Genomic DNA, 18230 nt, shown 5'->3' with positions numbered 1-18230 from the left:
AGATACAAGTTTTCTGGACTTCCAAAAAGCCTTTGAGAATGCTTCCCACAATAGGCTATTAGAGAAACCAAGTAATCACAGGATGAGAAGTAAAGCATTGTCATTGACTAGAAATCAACTACCAAAAGGAGAACACAGAAGCAGAATGCATTTATTAGTGGTCACTGCTCCGTGTGGCTAAAGGTTAACAGGCGGGTGCCCTCAGGTTCTTTGCAAAGGATGAAAGTGCCTAATCTATTTATTAATCATCCGGAAATGGGACTAACAATAAGATGGAAATGTTTACAATGGACACAAGCCTTAGATTAATTAAGGCCAAAACAAGCCAAGGAGCTTTTAGGTTGCTTAAAAGAGCTTAGTGAAAGGGAAAACAATGGCAGATGGAATGCAGCACTGCCAAGCTTAATAGAAGCACAGGGGAAAGAACCATATGAAATACTTCATCTAGAATTAAAAACCCAGTATGACCATTGAAGGCGGGGGGGAAGACCCTCTTGATAAGCACAAGTCAATGAAAATACTTCTCTGGCACTACTCACAATCTAAAATAAAGATATTGTTGAGAAAGAGAAGAAAAAGGGAAGAGTACTGGCATAAAGGCTACAAAGGCTGAGATTTACTTTTTTAGGGGTGAAGCCTGGCACCTTTAAATTAAGAGGTAAAAAAAGAATGAATAAGTAAATTTAGAACATAAATTAAGTAAATTATATCATTACCTGACTCTCTTCATAAGACAAATAAAGAATTCAGCAAAACTGAAGATAGTATATTTAAAACTGAGAATTGTTTTTCATTATTATTTAAATCAAAAATATAGAACTCCATGTTTGATGCTGCCAAGTAGAAATGTAACACTATTTTAATGAAGGACTTTGATTTTTCTGTGGATTTATACATAAATGTTCCTCACAGTACTCTGTTCAGTACAGCAAGCCAGAATCAAACCAACACAAACAATAAATGAAAAATCCAGCTACCTCTGCAGTTATCTTCTATTTCATGGGCACACAGCTTATTCTTATCCCAACTTCTATATATCATAAACCACTCTTTTCAGCTGCAGGTCTTCAGTCATGGATACTCATATTTTATTCCCCCTTTCAGAAAATTGTCCTTCTTAGTACAGAATATTACCGCATCAAAGACCCACAGTCAAACTTATCAGAAGAGGCTGGTTTGGCAGATAACTTAAGGAGGGAGGAAAGAGAAAAAAGAGAAAAAGCTGGGTAGTGATGAAGAATAAAAAGAAAAGGCTGGGTAGTGATGGACAATAAAGGGAAAAGGATAGCTAAATCCTAAAAGATGTTTTCAGTTATCATTTTTACCACTGGTGGGCACAAGTTAGAAACTTATTTAGGACAATCCTGGCTGCATCAAACCAGGAAGTGTGACCTGTACCAGTGTTCCTTTAGATAATTAAAGCAGCAGTAATGTGTGAAACAGTTTCTACCAGAGGCAGCTGCTAATAGCAAAATCTTAATGAATGAACACTTGATGCATGCATCCTTTTTGCCAAGAATCACAGGTAACACCCACATTGTAATGTGTTAGAGATGTAGGAAACTCCTGTATTTCTGCAGATGTATAGACATTCTCATTTATATGGACAATATAAAATAAAATCCTTCTCTGTCAAACAAGAAACTGCACTTAAATGCCTTCATGAGTCAGTAGCCATTAATACAGCCTAAAAACTCTATGTGAAAGGAGCAAATAGGCAACATATCCCTCCACTAGTATTTCAATATATTCAAAATTATATTTTCCTGGGTTTGATTACTGGTTTAGCTATACCCCTTTCATATAGTTCTTATAAATATAATCATCTCCTTCTATCCTAGTCTCAACTTCAATCTAATAGTTTGCCCCTAGATACGTATTAAAAAAAAAAAAAAAAAAAAAAAAAAAAAAAAATTAGAGGAGCTACACAAAAAAAAATCAGTAAGAACTATAGGAACAGAAATCTTTACTCAATTATTAAAAAGAACCAACAGATTTTAAAAGAACCAACAGCATGCAACAATAAGAACCAGATTTTGATGAAATTTTGGTATAATTGCTACACATTTAGAGAAAATCATGATTTTGAACACTATTCTAAGTAGCTTTGAAAGTGAAATTTATCTCTAACAGTAACATACCTCTTCGCGTATGAAAATGTACTAATAGAAAAGAATATGGAAAAGCATTTTATTGACTCATAAGCATGATAAATTGACTACTGCCTAATATGAATTAAGAAGAAACTTTGCAAACTAACAAACAATTTTCTGGTCTGGTGTAAAATTCATTTTATGTTCCAATCTTATTCCCAGGGCAGATCACTGAGCAGTGTAGTATGTCAGTTCCTACAGCCTGCTTGCCAAAAAACACACTCTTTTCAATTTTGTCATTCTTCAGTATCAACTCCTTCAGGCTTCAGAGTAAAGCAACATGAGTATAACCTGAGATACATTTGACTGAAATCTTATGTGAATATGTTTTCTGTCTACTCTTATTTTGACCTTAGCTAAACATCTGCAGTTTTGGCTGTCTGCCACTCTGACTGCTTTTCCTGCTGGCTGGTCAATGTCTTGTCTCTGCTGCACAGTCTCCCTTGCAGCTCCTGGTCAGGTCAGTAACATCTGGTGGTGCAGAAAGTGCTGATCACCTGGCAGGTATTCTCCTCATGTTTTGATCAATCACACACACTGATACTATTTCAGCCAATTATTTCTTTATCCACTTTTGCTAGGTTCTTGCCTCCTTTTATCCCTACTCAGGTTTCAAGCTTGAGGAAAAGGTAAGAAAGCTTTGTGACAGCTACCAAAGGCTAAAAACATAAAAAAAAAAAAAACCAAAACAAACAAAAAAAAAAAAAACACCAGATCATCAGGAATAGTGTTTCTATTAGAATATGACCTCTAGAAGAACTAATTTTCTTCCTACAAGTCCATTAAATGTACTTAAAACAAACTCAATAAATGGCATGAATTGTCAGGATTCAAGAGCAATGAGCTATGATTTCTGGGCATTTTGCAATAAAAATACCTAAATAATAAAAACTGGAAAGGTAGTAGTTCCCTGTATACAAACAGCAAATATTCTATCAGCAGAGAAATATTCTTTGAATGTTCTATTTTCTTATGAATGGTGCAGTACTTTCTAATCATTCAAAGAAAAAAGCTTTACTCTGTGAAGAAAAATAATATCAATCCATAACATAGACACACCTTCATCTTGTATGCTGAAGAAACCCAGAGAAAATGAAATCTTCACATGTATATAGAAATTGAAATAAGTAAAAAAGAAAATCAGCTACTTAGGCTTTCCTGCACAATTAATTGTCAGTTCCATGGCTACCTAAAATCTAGCCTGAACACTGCATCATAGTATTTTCTTTTTATTTTAGCAGGAAACAAGAAAATACATTAAAACATAAGGAGGGCAGTATTAAATGAAGACTGGACAGACTAGTTTCACTGCTGCCAATTTCCCTCACAAAAATGTTTCCTTTTCATGATTATTCAGATTATTTTTGCACCGTTCTGAAACGAAAAACTCTAGAATTGTCATAACGAAGCACTGACAGTTCTGTTCAGCCTTATGTTTGTGTGTTGGGAAGGTGCTGTGAAATCCACAGTGAGGACAGAAGCAGACCCAAAATGCAGCAGAGCTGCAGTGGCTCTGCTGTACAGAGGCTTGGCAGATGTAGGGAAAGCACAGAGCAAAAATCTGCATCACCTTCATAGGCATGCCAACAGAAGATAAAAGGAAAAAAAAAAATAAAAAAGGGATAATACATGATCACTACTGCCATGATTATCTAGAGCTAGGTGCAGTGAATCATTTCAGCAATTTGGCTCAGGGCCTTGAGATGCAGGCCTAAAGAAATTGCTGAAATACTTTGGGAATTATCTCTAGGTTGAATTTCAGCCTCTTTAACTATAACTACATGAATATTAACAGGGAGTGTGGCTCTGCAGATGCACTCTGTAAACTGAAACTGTGCCAAGAGCCTGGTATTCACATTACATGTGTTTCATGGGTTTTGCTTTGGGCTTGCCCTAGTCCTTTTTAGGGACTGAACATCCCTTAGTGCCTGCAGCTCATTATAGGTGCACTTCTTGGGCACCTGTATGCCTTTGCTTTCAGCAGACAGCAATCCAGCTTGTGTGGTGAATCAAGGAGCAGTAAGAGTGGCAGTAGGAGTGAGTGGGAAGTTTCCAAAGCACACCTCAGACCTGAACTGAAATGCTGATGGAGACAGCCTGAGAGCACCTGCCTGTACACAGCTCGGGCACTTGTGATTTGTTACAGACTCAGTAAGAAATAAATAGTTGACTTTTAACTCTATTAAGACACAAAGTCAAGAACAAAGTGTGAAGCAGGACCAGCAATATCCTTTGAGCAATATCAGAGTTGAATCTCACGGTGCACCTGCATGCTATGGGCTCCTGCACTGCTGTAATATTTGAGTTCTCCAGTAGTGCTTTACTTGCAGGGGGAAAAAAAAAAAACCTCTAAAGGGTTTCAGGTCTTTTGCTTCTCTTTCAAACATATCATAAAATCATTTCAAACATCTCTGTATTCGTATATACTTTACCCTCTACTCAGGAGTATAATTTTAGAGGAACGCCCCCCCCCCCCCCAAAAAAAAAAAAAAAAAGCCTACTGATATTTACAGCTATCACATTCCTTCCTATGAGCTACTGATCTTCACAACCAGCTAAGATTTTGGTAAAACTCTGAGATGTAAATATTTTCTGCAAGCTGAAAAACATATCTCCTCCTCCTGTAGATCTAAATAACTATAAAAGAAGGAAAAGATCTCTTCCATCCCAAACTTCTATTGGCTCTCTTCAAATCAGACCTATATTAAAAACTATTGAGCACAAAACCCAAAAAACCATGCTGTAAATATTTACTTTCATAAGATAATTTAAAGAGGATGATTTCTGTAGCAATTAGAAAGAAACAAAACCACCAAAAACAAAAAAAAAACTTTTAAAGAAATATTTGGGAAGTTACTGTAATTCATTATTATATTGCACAATCTACCATCATTCTGCCCTGTAAAATATTTCAGAAAAAATATAAAAATCACATTACACAACAGTAATGATCTCTCAGATAATCAAAGTGATCAAAATATGCTGGTCTTAAAAAAAAACCCCACATATATGCAGAACAATAAACTTTGTTGTAATGTGCAAATAGAAGCAGAAAAAAAAATAATATAAAATATTTCACAAAGGGTCTCTACAAACGCATTGTGAAGACCAATGTAAGACAGGGTTAGTGGGCATCCCAACAATATATGCATATTACATATATATATATATATATATATATATATATATATATAAACTTCTACTGTGGAACCTTTCTGAAGAATTGATGAAAGAAAGAAAATACCCTAAATAATTTACACTTCCACACAGAAAACAAACAAATCCTGGAAAAAGAAGAACACCATTTAGAAACAACTGCTACATTTTCCTGTACTTCCTAATTTTCCATAATTCATGACTTTTCAGATTTCCACAGGACTCTACTGTAGGACTGTCTCAGCCTCTCCAGAATGCTTGATCCGACAATAATTTCCTTGTTCCACTTCCTTTAAGACATATGCATATATATACATATATATGCACACACACACATATGTGTGTATCGAACATGTAATTTTTATTTAAGATGTCATTGTTAAAATTACTACCTTTTTTATGAGTGTTGAAGTGCACCACAGAGCAAAACTTCCATTACCTTATCAATTCTTCAACTTACACTTAAATTTTTAGCTGTATTTATGCCAGCATAAATACAGAGTGTCTTTGCACCAATCAAAGCACCTTCTCTGGATTTAAACTGTTAATACTACTGATCATCATCTCTCCTTTTAACCCTGGTGGAAGACCCACACCCTTGGCTGGAAAAGGCAAACAATTTTGCTTTGTTTTTTTTAAGGTTTTCCTCTCCCTGGATAGCTGAACAACTTAAGCTCATAATATTTTTCTACAGCAGCGCCTGAAAAATCAATAAAATAAGAGAACACAATCAAGACCAAGTACAACAACAAAGGGAAAAAAACCATCAATCTAACAACAATAACAAATTAGTAATGTCAGTCAAAGACAGGAAAATGAGCATTTAAAGCACTCTGAATATTGTTTTTTGTAGCAAGGTGTGTAAAGCAAATCTGTCTGAGTCAAACCGTCCTTCTGAATTCATACATTTGAGTTTTAAATGTATCATGTTCCTCCTCTCAAAACAGCATTACGTTCAAGAATAGCCATTTATTTCAATGGAGTTAGTCCTGGTTTATGTCATTGTGGATTGCTGACAAAAGAAAATTGGCCTATATTTACAAATGAAAATAAAATAATAATTTAAATTTGTATCTGTCATACAGAGATTGGCTTGCAGTACATTTTCTGTGCTCTGGTCCCAGGAATTAATCTCAGTACCTAGATTTTAAAAAGCTGTTGTTGCATCAATGATTTAATTTCATTAAATTCATAGTGAGGTTGCAACAAAAAATGTGCATTTATAAGATTCGGCTATAACAATTATGAGATTTAAATAGAGACAAAAGAAACCATAATGCACTTCTAACTGAATTGGAATATAAAACAGGAAGCCTCATTTCCTGAACTCCAGTGCTATACTATATCTTGTTAGCTAAACTCAGCTTATAATACGGGTCATTTCCCCAAGGATTGTTACATCCTAAAGCATAAACAAAAAAAAAAGTAAAAATACAAAAATTGTTTCTGTTTTCAATATAATTTGGGTAATATTTCAAATGTACCTTGTTCAGAAACTCCTACTTCTTCATAATACTGGTCCAAGTTCTGTCAGGCTCTCTGTAGAAATATTACATCAAGACTTTAACTCCAGAGCAGAACAGGACTGGAAATGAACATCTCTCATCTCTGGATGCATAAAGAATTTTAAAAGTCATCCCAGGGGACCTTGGCTGTGTTTTTGACTTGCTTTCCTTTTTAAGTGCAGAACCTCAAGCTAGTGGAATCTAATCCTCATATATCCTCAGCCCTGGCCCTGCTCCAGGGAAGAGCTTCTAAGTTCCAGTCAGGCAGCACGGGCTGGGGCATCCCCACACAGAGGATGCTGTGAGCTTCCTGTACTTGTTCCCTTCTGCAAAAAGAAAACCTTGCTTGCAATAAACCCAGTCTGTCATTAAAGCACTGTACCACAATATTTACAGCTTGAACTTAGTATGAAAGGAAAAACATTAAAGGATGGGTTTATACCTCTAGAGGTACAAAATTTGCAATATCCCAAAATAGATGCATTTGGGATACTTTACTAAATAATAAAAAAGGCCAGTAAATAAGGTTCTGGTGATATGGATCTTTTTCCACTGATTATACTGATTTCCTGTCTTTAACAGGAAATCAGACACATACAGACACATCCCACTGAGAAACCACCAGAAACTTGTTGAAGGACTTTACTAACAATCAGTATTCTAAATAGATGTTACAGTAATACTTCTCTTCAATCCCTTCAGAGATTTTAATCTTTACCAAAGCATGGATTTGGGATTCCTTGTAGATGTTTTAATTATTAAGATTACAATTGGCATACATGATTTTATTGCCATTGTTTTGATAATATATGCTGGAATTTATAGTTCTCTTATATTTTAAAAATAATTTACTTTTGAAGAGTGATGCACTATACCAGACGTCAGCACAGTCAGTTCTAAGTCGTTCAATACACAGGAATTTATATTTCCAGCTATGAAGTATGTCTTCCTTATCCTAAAGCCCTTCTATACAGAAATCCAGTTTCAACAAATATATATGAAGGCAATGTTAAGAGTACTCATAAAAAAATTCGCATGTAATTTTTGTGGGTACATTTTCAAATATATATACTTGCATTTTTTATTCTCATTATAAATAGTCTAAAAACAAATTGGACTTTTCATTTGCCATTTAGTTGTTGTTCTACAAGCTGGGTTTTATTTTAAAGAACATCTGTTTTTTTAATCCAGTGTGTGTGTATACAAATCCAAAAATTTATCTCAGCAGAGATGATTTTAATGCCTTTGAAAATCTAACTTTACCAGTGGAAAAAATACCCCTCTAAATGAAGTTATACTAGTAAAATATTATAATTTCTTGATGCATAAGTACAACAAATCAACTAATATGAGTTAAGAATACACTTTCCACACTAGCAAAAGCTTTTCCATCTGGTATGCTGTTCATCATGAAAAAAAAAATTTGCATGAATAAATTTTTATATTTATCATTTTACATTTAGTTCTCTATTACTACACACAGAGGTCTCTGAGATATGTAATTAACTTAATATAGATTTTAAGGTATTTAAGAGTTGCTCAAGTTCTTCCTTGAAATCCATGTATTTATCTAAATAAATTAGTGTAATATACATTTTTTTTTTGAGAAGAACCTGTAAGTGTAATCCCCTACCCTAAATACAGAAAGCAAGCCAACCAATGCAGAGCAATGATCAGCAAATCATCAATCAGCAAATTCTGGAAACTCTTTTATTGTCCTAAAAGATTGAATAAAATGAGAAAAATATTTTTTCAAAGTATCTCATCTTTTTTCCATCTGCTTAATAAAGAATGCCCTCTGATTCTGAATTGCTAATATCTTTAAAATGTAATAAAAATACTTCATTATGATGCTTAACAGAGATGAAGTCTGTTGACAGGCCCAAGATACCATTTACATAAGTGTTCAGGCAAATTGAAGGCAACATCTAATCTAACATGCAGAGGATCAACAAGAATTAAACATGCATTTAAAAAGTACTCTAGATAACATACTTCCTCCATGGAAAATATCTCCTAAAAGCTGCAATATATTGCACATTCCAAAATGCAAACATAATACAATTTCTTTTTTTTTTTCTTTAAAAATTTTTATAATGGATATATTTGAAAATATAATGCCGTAATAATGAAATTACCTAATCACAACATTTTAAAGAATCATTGAAATGCCAATATCCTATACCAAAAGTGAAAATTTGGACTTTTTTTTTTGATTTATGATCTGTCTGGTACCCCATTTCCTTCTAATTCCGTTAAAGTCATTTAAAACATACACAATGACTCCCAAGCTGCTGAGAATTTCTAAAAACCTAGACTGAAACATATTGTTTGCTGGTAACTTCAGATCATCTTTACTGTTGTTTTTAATCATGAGGTTTTCTTCTAAAGATGAAGCATCTGAATCAACTCTCAGAATCAATATATATTAAAGGTGAGCACTTCCATCAGGCTCTCAAAGACACTTCAAAGGACCAAAATATTCATATATAATTGCTGAAGTTTGTCACTTCAGCATTTATCATCACCACTCATCCCAACAACTTTGTTGCATTCAATCAGTGCTTCAAAGGGTCATACCAGATTGTTCCATAAAGGCTTTAGGCCAATATTATATCAAACACAGCTTTCAACATATGTCTATCAGTTTTTTTGAAGAAGAGGAGATGAGATGAGATAAAGGGTGGGAGAGTATCAAGCATTGATCAGCTTCACTTCAGAGCCACTTACATCGTGCCCTATTCTTTTTGTCGTTATGGACTGGGAGCTAGTTGGATATAACTCTTCAGTGTGCATGTTCTAAAGGAAAAATTCACATATTTCATATACCTACCCTGTTTGCAAACAAGGTCAATTCACAAATCCATAAAGAAATCTGGTCCTTTTTTTTTTTTAACATATCTCCAAATTAATCAAATCTCTCTACACGCCAGAATATGTCTCCAGTGCCTCACTACATTTGTATTTATCCAACTGATTGATGTTGTAAAGGAAATCAAGCTCACAGATATTCTCACTTAGAGATGTTTGCTCTACAGTTCTGACAAGAGAAAAGTACAGTGAAAAGTACTTAGAAAAGTACAGTATGCTTACTGTAGCAAAGTGGCATAAGTGTGTTCCTTGACTGAGGGAGTTTGGGTAGTCTTGGGAGTTTCCTCTGATTTGGACTAAGGGACGAAATTCTCATACATAGACACTCCACTCCCCCAAAAAATCCACCCTCCTTGTAAAGAGAGAAGGGAGAATAAGTGAAATCATCTCTAGCAGACCTACCTGCAAAAACGTCTATTAAGAAGATGACCTACAATTGTTATTGTCTAGTTTCTCAACAGAAATAACAACTGGAAAAGTCATATGTAGAAGATTCTTGTCTTCTCTCTCTCAAAAAAAGTGACGAAAATGCAGTTACGTCATACAAGGCTCTTTCCTGTTCTCATTCCTAAGAAGCAGATTACATAGCTGACAGATTCTTCAGCAACAGAATATAGATATCCTAGCAGTGAAATAGAATTGTGATTTCATTAGGTTGGTGTAGGACAGCACAAGTAGCAGGACTTTACAAACTTTTTCAGAGTTAAATTTTGCATATGAACATAATCTCATCCAAACTTAATTGTTATACCAAAATCATTTTGTTTGAATTCATCGAATATGACTTTTGAAGTCAACAGTGGGTGGAAGTGTTTGTATCTGATATAAAATGACAGCATGTCCTCTTTAGAGACAACAGACATAAAATAAGTATTTTAGGGCATAATCCATCTGACCTATTTTAGATATCCACTTCACTAAGTGAATTGACTTAGACTCTACCATTACCTATGTATCTCCACTGACTACAAAGAGAATCTAAACTTTACATTTTTTCTGAATATCCATAATGGATATTTGGGTTTTTTTGGGGTTTTTTTTGGGGTTTTTTTTGTCATATGGATTACTTTATTTTTCTATCTTCTGGAGTGTTATGACTGATATTTATCAAAAAGTAATATTTAAGAATTCAGCTTCTATGTTATTTTTTCCCTTTTAGGCAATTCGGAGATCTAAATACATTATAGATCTTAGTGCAAGACTGAAGTTATAAGCTACTAAGTATAGACCAGATGATTTTTAGGCAGGATAAATGATAGAACTATAATTTGCATTTTGATTACCTTTGCCAGAAGAACCTGAAGTGAAGAAGCAAGATTTTCACAGTCTCTGCAAGGTGCACACGAAGCACACTGCTTGATGTAAAGAGAACAAGTGAACGAACTGAAATTGAGGGCAGAGCCATGAGGTCCCAAACTATGTGACATTAATGCCATGAAACATTAAGTGGTGGTTACTGGATTAAGGTGGAATCCACTTCAACTACTCTGTGCTAGTAATCTGCAGCCCTTTTTTTTCCTAAATCGGGATGCTGTAACCATTGACACTATGAATGGGTGGAGTATCTTGATGATCAACTAGATGCAAACTTTCAAAAGTCAAGTGGGGTTAATGCACTTCTGGAAAGAACACCCTGGGGAATTTCTCTTTTAGGTGTGAAGAAATCTGACCCTGATCCAGTAAAGTATTTAAGCAATTGAATGACCACAAGCACATGCATAGTCCTCCCTGAGTGCAGTACCATTCACCTAGCTCAAAATAGGAGACTAAGAGTGACTGCTGTATCAGGATTCTAGGCCAAAATACAAATCCCTTAGCACATAGTCAGTGTTGCTTCTTGTATTATACCAATAATACAAGAAGAGTTATACTAAATTCATCCACATATTTGTCTTAAATTAGTTTTGAAAAATAATTCAACATTTACTTTTTAAAAAAATCACCTGAACAAATAACATAAAAACCATAAAACTGTGCAAACATCAATTTACACAGTCACATTAGTTTCACCGCATTTTATACCAAAGGTTTAAAAAGTGTAAACATTTAAGTATTATGTATTTTTTTTAAGTACAGCATAGTATTCATTTTTTTAAAAAGAGCTTTAAAAGAATAATTATATTTCAAGAGATTTAGAAAAGGCACTAGTTCAGTAATTAATGTGGGGATTTTTTTTGTTTGTATTAGACCACAAGTACAGATCTTCAAGGTTTAGTTTGTATGCGTTTCTTCTGATTAGTTTCGCTATCAGTCTTTCATAGAACTATCCTTGTATAAATATGTGTTTAAGATGTGCAACTGAAATATCTAACTTTGTAGCAGATGCTGCTCTATGTGATCTTTTGTAACTGAAGGGTTCTTTTATCATTTGAGCTTTTGGGTTTGTATTTCTCATCTGCTCTTTTCTGCCAGCTTAACAGAGATTTTAAATCAAAACCTAATTAGACTACATATGCTGTTTAGGAAAAAGTTCTTAGGAAAGTAATGATTCATATAGGCTTTGATATTTCCCGATAACATCTATGAAGAAATGTGATTTTGATTGTTTTAAATAACTTTAGATCACCCTCTTACTCAAATAAAAGTAGTTGAGCACGGTTCTTTGATCAAAAAAAATTCTTCAATAACAGAAATACTAATTCTATATTCCTATCAACGATACCATCTGTGCTTAATGATGAAAGCCTTTATTGACACACATTTTTCAGCTAAGTAGTATTACAACTCAGGTATTCTATGACATATTTTTGATACCAATACCATAATCCTCAAATCAGAAGTTATCAAATGATATTTAATTCCTGAAAAATGAAAATCTTTGTGTACATGTTGAGCATGGATGTCAGCCAAAGGTTGCTTTTTAGCAATGTTGATATAAGAAGAGTTGGTATCTTTTTATTTTTCCTCTTTGATTTTCTGTGAAGGAAAATGAATTATTTTAATGTTATTTTAATTATAATGCACTTACTTGAATTATATATTTCAATATTTTAACTACTGCTAAGAAAGCCCACATTTTAAACACTCTCAACTTCCGCTAGGTTAAGGAAACCTGTGTCAAAACTTATGACTGGTATCTCGTTCAAACATTAATAAATATATCTGCCAGGAAAGCCCTGGCCTCTGACACTTAATCACAAAGATGTAAGCTTCATCTTAAAAAAAAAAAAAGGAAAAATATTAAAAATCTTTACATTTTTATGTCCTACTTAGTTATTTGACCCAGTTCTTAATCAGAAGTAGCCAGAATTTTCTTCTATTCCACAGAGTGATTGCCTGCTGCCTTAAGAATAAAAGCTTGAGCATTTCCCCTGATAGAAGGCTGACAAGTCATAATGAGGAACTGCGTCTTCCAACGTCAAGCCAATATAGTTTCTGTTAATTGTCTGAATACTGTGCTGTGACACACTGCATATAAAAATTATTTTCTGGAAACCAAGAAATTATACATATGTCCAAGACAAATCCCTGCAAAAATAACCACAAATTTATAATAGGCAATAACAAGATTTCATAAGCATTTTTTAAAAATCTGAATTAAATTCCAAAGAGAAAAGCAGAAGTGTAAATCCAGATTTCCAGTTACTCTGTTACTTTAGTGATTCAGTAAAGCTACAGCAATTTGTTTCAACATCTAGTTGAATATGTAAGAAATTCAAATATTTCTCTTATGTTTACTGTTTAGCCATTACTATGTGTGACTATCAAGGAAACAATATATAGAGACATCAGACTTTAAGAAGAGTTTATAAGAAATAAGTTGGAGACAGATTTATAGTGAGACAACACTGATATCTCAAGCTTCTAAACAACACATAAAGTCTACATAAAGACATACAAACAATATATAAGGCATATGCATATTCATTGATACCACCAAAAATAGTTGTTTTCTAAATGTTAAAAATTGTCAGCATTTTCTACAAAATTTTCAAAAACCCCAATGCAACTCAATAGAAGTTTGATGGTAAGACCTTAATTACAGGACAGAACACTTTGAAAAAGCAAACAAAAAAAACTGAGTATGCTTAACTATTAAAACTGAAACTCACCACATAGAATGGCTAAGTGTGACCTGTAAGTCAAACAACTCCTGTCTACAAACTTCTGCAATATAAAGCAATTAATTTAAAATATTCTTCAGAGACCAGGAGACATGCAGTAGAAGACAGAATATTTTGAAAGTATAGTTCATCTTCTTCTGGTTTCAGAAAAAAGAATGAAAACATAAAGTCTGAGGTTTATACCCATGCATCAAAGACATTTCTGATATGTATTGTTATGACCAGGAGTACTTTCTGGAAAGGCATAAGTTGCTGAGAAACCCATCATAATCTTCACACTTTACTGTGGGAACTGACTGAGTTGAGGATGGTGTATGGTGTTGGGGTGAACTGGGAAAGGGGGAAGCAACACCCAACTGCAAGTTCATGCTTGACTGCTATTCAGAGTAAATTTTATTATTGTTTATCATCAGCTATAATTGGTCAACTGGATGAAAATATCTCTTTTTCGGTGAACAAAGCTGCCCTTCAAGAATGCTAAAGACATCTTAAATATAAATAGACTAGCTAACAAGCCTTTCATTGAATTGAGCCAAGGCTTACATACATGGTTATTGAGTAAAGACAGTATTTTTAGAACTTTGTTTAAAAGAAAAAGCAGGTCACCATATAAGCCATGACACCCACCAAATAATGTGTACCTAAACCACACAGCTACATGTCAAGTTATTTTCTATTCTGATGTTTTACCTAAAAATTAGCTAAATATCCAACATGCAAAAAAATTTATATTTACTAACACACACCAAAAAAAAAAAAAAAAAGAAAAAAAAGAAAAAAAAAGTACTGATTGAGTTTTATAATTGAAATATATATAAAGCACGAGAAACCCCAGCAAAATATTGCAACAGTCACAAAGTATTCGAGTTTCAAGTTTCACCTCTCCACTCTGCAGGGCAGCCCATGCATAAGCAAACGAACACACACGTCAGACTGCTAGACGTGCCATCCACTTGGCTCTCGCAACCACCCGCACGAATCAAAAGGCTCCAGAGGGACCCAGAAACACCAAACCAGGGCACGGGGGCAGAGAGCCGCATCTCCTCTGCCTGACCTCGGGCTGTGTGTGCGCTGTCTTGCAGAACCTTGGACAGCGATCTCCTGGCCCTCCTCTCAGTGCAGCCCAGCCCAGCTCAGCCCAGCCCAGCTCCGCAGCTCACCCCACTGCGCTTCCCACCCTCACCGGGTGGGCATCTGCACTGCCCACCAGAACCCCTGGAGAAAGGGAAAACAGACTAAGTTGCACCCATGGTTTGGGTTTTTTTCCTTCCCCCTTCTGAAATATCTTTCATTTTTAACACAGATTGGTTGGCCAAAATCTCAAAACATAAAGTAATATCATCTGGCACTCAGAACCACATAAATGTAGGTCACTGGCATTTGTCTAGTTCACTAAAGTTTCACACAATCATTTTCAATGTCAACAACTTTTTCTCTATCATTAAAAAAGTATTTCTCCTTTTTGGGTGTGTGAAGGGAAAATCATTAAACAGCATAAATTTGCTCTTCTGTTCATTTACACCCAGATATTCTGTAGACCAACTGAGCACTTTGTGGTAAAGTTCTGTCAAACTAAACTGTGATACCGAAAAATCACTTTAAGCATGTAAATGCTGATCGTTTGGTCAATTTCTAATTATAAAGCCACTGAAATGACAGAGACTTCCTTATAGCAATAGATATCTCTTTACGTTGATAGATATTTTTTACTTTTTTACTTTTCCAATTCACTCTGGAAATAAAATATGTTTACATTATCAGTAACTGAATACATAGCATATACGCAATGAGTGTGTGTACACACACAGTTTGCAATCTAAAAACAGTTGAGTCAACACTTCTGGTGATTCTACCTTACTTTTGTCAGGTTTAGAAAGAAAAAATAAATATGGCAACTTTCCTACCGTTATCCAATTAGATAGCAGGTTATTTCAGCTTCTGAAGGGACTCTGGATCCATTTTTGTGGCAAATATATGCACAAATGATACTAAGTTATTGGTGAATGGGATTGTTTAGGCATAGGCTGTTACTATTAAATGATTTCAGAAGGCCCTGCTAAAGTTACAGAGCGCAGAGGTACTGCCAGGCCTCCTATTTAGTGCAGCGATTCACGTGCATGGTTGTGTTCCACTGCTAAAGCAGAATTTGGTTCAGACTGGTTAGTGCTACAGTAGTTGAGATTATCTAGTTCAGGGCAGAAATATTCACCTCCTACCAACTATTCAAAAAGGGGGAGAAAGCATGCAGTTAGCTATTTTAGGCGCCAAGGACAACTCTTTTCTTCTGCCCTGTCTTGAGAGATAGGCCAACTAATCTTGTACTAAGACAACATCTACAAGAGCCAAAGTGGGACCCTCTGCCTTCTAACAAAGGCTAAGGAGAGCCTCTGGATCTCTCTGAGCCGTCACCAGTGGCACCAATGGAAACAGCCGCTGCTTATCAAAACACTGTCACCATCACTTCCCAACGAAGGGCCATTGCGGTGCCCGTCAACAGACACTCTTGTCCTCCAGCTTTCCCCAACTCCACAGATTTTGGCAGAGCGCCTCCAAACACTGTCCCGCTCCCGAGGAGGCCCGGCGCCGCACCGCTCCGCCGCCGTCCAGCATCGCCACCCCCGGGCCAAGCGCCCGACGGAACCTACCCGGAGCCTCCGGTGCGCGCCCCTGGCCCCGCGGGGGGACGAATCGCCCGTGCCCGGGCACCGCGGCCACCTGCACACTGAGGGCCGGCGGCCAGGGCAGCGCCGTCGGACAGCCCCGACCGCGGTCGCCGCTCCGAGCCCCGCTCATTGTCATGCAGACCCTGTCGCTGCCTGCCGCCAAGTCGCATCCCAGCCCGCTGGAAGCCGGCAGCCGAGCCGGAGCCAATCGCATATTCATGAGGAGGGGGAAATCCAGCGCTACGCTCCCAGAGGACCGAGGATCGCTTCTTTTTGCGTTTTCTCAAGCTTCCCCCTCTCTCTTCCTCTCTTTTAATCATGCGCTAAGGGGGGCATCCCAGCCGATACCCTCCGCAGCATCGCCTGCACCGTGAGAACCGCGGCCGCCGGCGCCAGGGGCAGAGACCGAAGCAGGCACAACAGGGTCCACGGCAGCCACAACAGCCGAGGGAAGCACGCCAGCCCGACAGCCAGGGACAGGAAGCACAGCAGGGGCTCCTACCTTACAATCCTCAGGACACGATTTCACCGAGTACTCATCCGACTGTAAATATTTCTGGAGCATAACCTCAAACTCTTCGTATTTCTCCTGAGCGTGCTGGTCGTAGCGCTGGTAAGCCTGGACGCACTGGCTGCAGGAGCCTTCCCCCTTCAGCACCACATCCAGACTGCAGTTCAAAGTGTCCGGATTGGACAACCCGGCGAACAACTCCCAAAGTGTGTAGGAATTACAAAAGGAAAGGTAAAAATCCGTCAGGTCCCAGCCGGGCGCCGGGCTCTGCCCCGTGCCCCGCGGTCGCCCCGATCCCCCTCGCCGCTGGCACACCGCCTCCGCGTCGCCCACGCTGAAGCACTGCCCGGACGAGGAGCCCGGGGGGGGGCACGTCTCCAGGGGCCTGGCGGTGGAGTTCCCCAGGAAAGCAGCCTTGCCGTGCCGGGGCTCGGTGCCGTTGGTGCGGCTGCCGCTGCTGCCGCCGCCGCTGCTGCTGCCGGGGGAGGGCGGGAGGGAGGGCGAGGGGGGGGCGAGGAGCCGGGGCGCGGGGGGCGCCGGCTCCCCCATGCCCGCCAGCAGCTCCGGCTCCGCGGGCTCCGGCTTCTCGGGCGGCGGCTGCTCCTTCTCTCCGGTCCCCGTGAATTTGGCCTCGGCGCAGAACCACAAGTGATCAGAGAGCAGGACTGTGAAAAACAAGAGCGATGCCAGGGACAGTCGCCATTTCTGAGCCCTCTCTGAATCCGTGAAGGGTTTCTCGTTCTCCCGGGGTGCGAACCAGATTTTTAAGCCGTCATCATACTGCCGACTACACATCCAAGCACCCCTGGTCATATTTTGGGAACGCACAGCCCTGGCCGACTCCACCGTGAGGGCTCCTTTGCCAGTGTCACCACAATATGCATTGACTTAAAAGATTGGGGGGATTTTCTTGCTTGTCTTCCCTTCTCTCGCTCGCTTGCACTCCCGCTCTCTCTCTTCCACTCTCCCCCTTCTCTCTTTCTTTCTTTTTTTTTTTTTCTTTCTCTTTTTCTTTCTTTCTTCTCTCTTCTTTTTCTTCCTCCGAGATATTGTTGGTTTTCGCCGGTGGCTCTGCCTTGGTCTCACCACACGAAACAGCCCCAGTCCATCCAACGCGGAGTGCCGTGGAGAAGATAAGAGCAATAACGCAGAGAGAGGAGGAGGAGGAGGGAGAGGAGATGGTGGTGGTGGTGGTGGTGGTGGTGGTGGTGGAGATGGTGGTGGTAGTGGTGGTGATAGTTGGTGGTGGCGGGGCTGCGCGACTGGTCCTTCCCCCCTCTCACCCAGGCATGGTCAGATCGCAGCTC

The 18230-nt window shown here is 37.9% G+C and overlaps 1 protein-coding gene across 1 annotated transcript in view; it reads right to left on the bottom strand.

Annotated features, from left to right (window-relative positions):
* Nucleotides 1-17873, bottom strand: part of NALF1 (NALCN channel auxiliary factor 1) — a 436543-nt gene extending 418670 nt beyond the window's left edge. The window contains exon 1 of the mRNA XM_053971730.1: nucleotides 16915-17873. Within this exon, the coding sequence (XP_053827705.1) occupies nucleotides 16915-17736 (822 nt within the window). The 5' untranslated portion in view covers nucleotides 17737-17873. The remainder of the gene's footprint in view (nucleotides 1-16914) is intronic.
* Between the last annotated feature and the right edge of the window lie 357 nt (nucleotides 17874-18230).

This window comes from Vidua macroura, chromosome 2, assembly GCF_024509145.1.
Source record: "Vidua macroura isolate BioBank_ID:100142 chromosome 2, ASM2450914v1, whole genome shotgun sequence".
Taxonomy (NCBI): domain Eukaryota; kingdom Metazoa; phylum Chordata; class Aves; order Passeriformes; family Viduidae; genus Vidua; species Vidua macroura.
This window is presented reverse-complemented; position numbering and strand designations above follow the sequence as displayed.